The following is a 5,819-nucleotide window of genomic DNA, read 5'->3' on the forward strand; positions in this document are numbered from 1 at the left end:
ATCTCGGCCATTTTGGGCTCGTTCATAGGCACTCGGTCACAGTAGGCTCGGTATATAACTTACCATCTGATCAGAGGTTGTCCGATAGGGGCCTGCCCATCGATTATAGCTCGATGGTGGTGAAAATACTGTAATACTGTCTAAATATAGACCCTATGCTCTCTTGGCTGGAAGAAAACAATCAATTGAATATAAAATCCCGGTAAGGGAGAATATTGCAACTTATGAGACTATGATAATGTACATAAGTTCAGGAATACGAACTTCTCTTTATGTCTCGTTATCAAACATATGTAGTTATGGGACCATGCCAAAATGAAAGAAAGGTTTAGATTTAACATACCTTATCACAATCTTTCAAATCACCAAGTTGAATTTCCTCTTCGCACCTTAATCTACAACAATGATAATAATACTATCATTAAGTTACGAAAGGTACAACTATCGCACAACGAACGACAAGCTTATTTTGTATCAAAACGGGCAGCATCTCCCCCATAATCCTTACTTCCTCCAAATTCAAGATAACACCAAAAATACAAGAATACAACAATAAAAACATATATATATATATATATATTATTTTACAGCCTTATGTACACCATCAAATACTACAAAATAGCCCAACACACCCCAATCTCTTTATACACAAAACGACCACTGTAGTAGTGTCAAATGATCCAGAAATGTCACGACGAACAACCATCCCACCACCCTACATCTATATGGTGTTTCTCCACACCATTTATCCCCCAAAACTCCACAAAATAGTAGTAAAACACGCAGCCCAACAGCAACATAAAATAGTTCATAAAACAGTCTGCTACAAGTAAATAACTCGAACTCACGGCTTCCGATCACCGTCCCGTGAGTTCTTACAAGTATAAAAGACTTACCATGAAATTATAGTAGAAAAAATGGATGAAAGAGAGAAGTAAACTTACCTTATTTGTTGGATAACTCAGCTCAAACTCTAGGTTTTACCTTTAATTAGAACTTGAAAGGGAGAGAAAATCAATTAAGGTTTGTGTTAAATGTTTGGGAGGATTTTTGCGGATATTATGCCTGGTTATTATCACCTATTTTCAGTCTAATATATGAAGAAAATAGGCCTTTAAAAGGCCTCTTTGGATGACCCAAAAGGGCCCATTTTTGGGCTCTCATTTAAGCAAGTAGGTGACACACCCACTTGTCACCTAGCTATCTGCACAGTCTCGCAAAAACGCCCATATCTTTCTATTCCGATGTCGTATTGACAAACGGTTTAATGCGTTAGAAAAAAAAACTTATAAATCTTCAATTTTATGGTAACTTTAGATATATTGGTAGAAAATCACAGTTATATTTGACCCATATTTTCAATAAAACTTATGAACGTAACTTATGATGACATTCATCGACTTTTGCTTCACAACTCGCTTGACTTCAAAACATAACACACGACTATCATACGAATAATATAAATCATAACATAACCTCCTTATAATATTAAACACCCTAGTCGTACCTCAAAATTACATGTTATAACATTCTCATCTTGTTGACTTTCGACGAAACATTATTTTCTTCAATTCCTTTAGCTTCTGAACCTTCAAACCCACTTTATACTTGTTGTTCGTGGTCTTCAATATTTGTAACCTACAAGGTAATATGATTAACTTACTTTATATACTTTCAAATATTATCTCATTTTTGGTCCTACATTAGTTTGCTTACGATGCACTTTTACGTACGAAAATATAAGGTGTAACATCATTCCCTCTTTGGGAGCATTCGTCCTGGAATGTTTACTCTTAGAGACTTTGGAAAAAATTTCCAGAGTCTCCTCCGTACACTAGACTAAAACCAACCTGCACACAGCCAAAAAACATACTTTGCATGGCACATATGGCCAATGTCTACAAATAGCAACACTATGTCTCACACAGCCATAAATCATAAAATACTGAATGTCAAAAATAAGTGCTTACCTGATGACCTACTAGACTGAACAGAGTTGTGTTGTAGCATCCTATCTAAAGCGATATCTTCAGTTTGAAATAGGTGGGGGTATTTAAACTTTATTTTTTCCTCCGCTTCCCCCGTCATCTCTTCCACATTCTTGCTTCTCCACAAAACCTTCACGAAGGCTACCTCCTTATTTCGTAGCTTATGGATTTGTCGGTCTAGGATGGAAACTGGAGTTTCATCGTATGAGAAGTCCTCCATAATCTGTACTTAATCCATGGGAACCACTCGGGTAGGATCGCCAATGCACTTCCGTAGCATAGATACATGAAAAATCGGATGGACAAACTCCAATTCTGAGGGCAATTCTAACTCATATGACCGAATGATCCTATAAGGTCCAATATACAGTGGGTTAAGCTTGCCTTTCTTGCCAAACCTCATCATGACCTTCATAGGTTATGCCTTTAAGAATACAAGTCATTAACCCCGAACTCAAAGTCTTGTCGCCGCACGTCAGAATATGACTCCTGACGACTCTGAGCTGTCAACAGTCGCTCCCTGATAAGCTTTACTTTCTCTATGGCTTGCTGAACTAGGTCTGGCCCATGTAACCCAGATTCTCCAACATCAAACCACCCTATAATAGATTTGTACTTACGCCCATACAAAGCCTCATAAGGAGCCATCTGGATACTGGAGTGGTAATTGTTATTATATGCAAACTCAATAAGAGGTAGATGTTCATCCCAACTTCTTTTAAAATCCAACACATATGCTCGTAACATATCCTCGAGCGTCTGAATTGTGCACTCAGCTTGTCCATTAGTCTGTGGATGAAAAGTTGTTCTGAGATTCACTTGAGTCCCTAGACCTCTCTGAAATGACCTCCAAAAATGTGCTATAAACTAGGCCCCACGGTCAGATATAATAGATACTGGTACTCTACGTAGCCGCTCTATCTCCTTAATATATAACTTTGCATAATCTTCTACTACATATGCAGATCTGACCGGTAGGAAATGAGCTGATTTCGTGAGCTTGTCGACTATCACCCATATAGATTCAAACTTACGATGAGAACGAGGTAAACCTGTGACAAAGTCCATGTTTATCGCCTCTCATTTCCATGTCGAGATATCTATAGTCTGAATTAGCCCGCCGGGCTTCTGGTGCTCTACCTTCACTTGCTGGTAACTAGGACACTAGGCGACAAACTCAGCGATGTTCTTCTTCGTATCGTTCCACTAGTACACATCATTAATGTCATGATACATCTTCGTCGACCCAGGATGGATGGAGTACCACAAATAATGTGCCTCTGACATAATCATGTCTCGTAGCCTTGCTACATCTGGAACGACCCCTGTATCTGAGAACCCCATCTCCCTTGAGCTCTAATAATGGCTTCTTTTGCTGCGGAACCCACTCTCTCAAATCGACCAACTCTGGGTCCTCGTATTGCCTTTCCTTGACTTCATCTATGAGAGATGATTTTGCAGTGTTTTGGAGTATAACTCCACCATCGTCCGAATCTACTAGCCGAACCCCCAAAATGCCAATTGATGAATCTCTCTAGTTAATTGTCTATTCTCGGCTTCTACATGTGCTACGCTACCCATAGATCGGCAACTTAAGGCATCAGCTACAATATTAGCTGTCTCTGGATGGTAGAGAATGTTAATATCATAATCTTTCAATAACTCAAGCCATTGCCTCTGTCGCAAATTCAACACTTTCTGGTTGAAGATATATTGTAAGCTTTTATGATTTGTAAATACATCAACATGAACACCATATAAATAATGTTGCCATATCTTAAGTGCATGGACAATCGCAGCTAACTCGAGGCCATGGGTCGGATAATTCCTCTCGTGCTTCCTCAACTGCCTTGAAGCATACACAATTACCTTCTCGTGTTGCATCAGGACACATCCTAACCCAACACCTAGGCATCACAATACATGGCATAACCCTCTTGACTCTCTAGAAGTGTTAGATATAGCACTAAGGTCAACCTGTTCTTAAGCTCTTGGAAACTTCGCTTGCAAGCTTCCATCCATTGAAACTTAGTTTCTTTCTGTGTCAACTTCGTCAATGGTGTCGAAAGGGAAGAAAACCCCTCTACGAACCTCCAGTAGTATCCTAATAAGCCTAGAAGCTACGAACCTCCATTGAAGTGGTAGGTCTAGGCCAAGATTTCACGGTCTCAATCTTCTGAGTGTTTACCTTTGTACCTTCATCGGATACAATATGCCCCAAGAATGCTACAGACATCAACTAGAACTCACATTCAGAAAACTTAGCATACAACTTACGATCACGGAGGGTTTAGAGTACTTGTCACAGGTGATCCACATGCTTCTCCATTGAACATGAATAAATAAAAATATCATCAGTAAATACTATCACGAACAGATCTAAAAATGGTCGGAATATGATATTCATCAAGTCTATTAATACGGCAGGTGCATTCGTCAACCTGAAGGACATGACAAGGAACTCGAAGTGGCCATATCGGGTCCTAAAGGCTGTCTTCGGAATATCTTTCTCCCAAACTCTGACCTGGTGGTACCCTTCTCAAATCTATCTTTAAAAAAAATCTAGCCCCCTGCAACTGATCAAACAAGTCATCGATCCTTGGAAGTGGATACTTATTCTTAATAGTTACCTTGTTCAGCTGCCTATAATCGATACACATCCTCAGCAAGCCATCTTTCTTCCGCACAAACAGTACCAGCGCACCACAAGGTGAGGTACTAGGGCTGATGAAACCTTTCTCCAGCAAATCTTTTAACTGCTTCTTCAATTCCTTCAATTCGGCAGGTGCCATCCTATACAGAGGGATGGATATTGGTTGAGTTCCTGGAAGCAAATCGATGCTAAAATCAATCTCTCGCTATGTAGGAATACTTGGAAGCTCATCTGGAAACACATCTACATATTTTTTGACTACGGGAATAAATTGAAGTGTAAGTATCTCGGCATCAACATCTCAAACTTGCACAATATGATAAATGCACCCTTTTGAAATCATTTTCCTCACCTTCAGATAGGGAATAAACCTACCTCTAGGTGATGCTGTATTACCTAACCATTCAAGGACTGGCTCACCCGAAAAATGAAATCTGGCTGCCTTTGCTCGGTAATCAACTATGGCATAGCAAGCTGCCAACCAATCCATGGCCATGGTAGCATCAAAATCAATAATCTCTAGCTCAACTAGGTCGACTGAGGTCTGACGACTACAAACTGTCATCGTACAACCTTCGTAAACCCATCTAGAAATAATCGAATCTCTAATCGGTGTAGATACCGCAAAAGGATCACTGGATCCTTAGTATTTCAGGCACTATACCAAACTTCCCCGCGACAAATGGGGTAATTTATGATAAAGTAGATCATGTATCTATCAAGGCATAAGTATTGTGAGAGCAAATGGTCAATATACCTGTCATAACATTTGGTGAAGACTCTTGGTCCTGTTGATCCGCTAAAGCATAAATACGGTTATGGTTACCACCTAAACTAGAACATCTACCTCTGCCTCGACCTCTACTAGCCGAAGACTCAGACTCATGACCTAAAGGATGCACAGACATAGATGATCCTGTTGTTGAACTTGCTGGTTGTGCCATATCCCCAGAATCTCTATTTGGGCAATCTCGAATCATATGCCCCGGATGCCCACATATATAACAAGCATCAGAACCTGCTCGGCATTGGCCCAAGTGTCCTCTACCACATAAGTCACACCGCAGCGGAAATGCCCATGTCTATATAGAACCTCATTGTCGTTGCAAACTCGACGCCCGTGAACTCTCACTTGGTCCTGACTGAGTATAACAGTCATACCTGTAACCCTATAATTG

At 40.1% G+C, this 5,819-nt stretch overlaps 1 protein-coding gene across 1 annotated transcript; it reads right to left on the reverse strand.

Moving 5' to 3' along the window:
• Window positions 1-2,414: 2,414 nt before the first annotated feature.
• Window positions 2,415-5,585, reverse strand: LOC138889716 (uncharacterized). Its single transcript, XM_070173052.1, has 5 exons — window positions 5,399-5,585; window positions 5,017-5,199; window positions 4,619-4,812; window positions 4,117-4,227; window positions 2,415-2,777 (listed from the first exon to the last, which is right to left on the reverse strand). The coding sequence occupies exons 1-5, from the start codon at window positions 5,583-5,585 to the stop codon at window positions 2,415-2,417; spliced, it is 1,038 nt and encodes a 345-aa protein (XP_070029153.1).
• Between the last annotated feature and the right edge of the window lie 234 nt (window positions 5,586-5,819).

Source organism: Nicotiana sylvestris, chromosome 4 (genome assembly GCF_000393655.2).
Source record: "Nicotiana sylvestris chromosome 4, ASM39365v2, whole genome shotgun sequence".
Classification (NCBI taxonomy): Eukaryota; Viridiplantae; Streptophyta; class Magnoliopsida; order Solanales; family Solanaceae; genus Nicotiana; species Nicotiana sylvestris.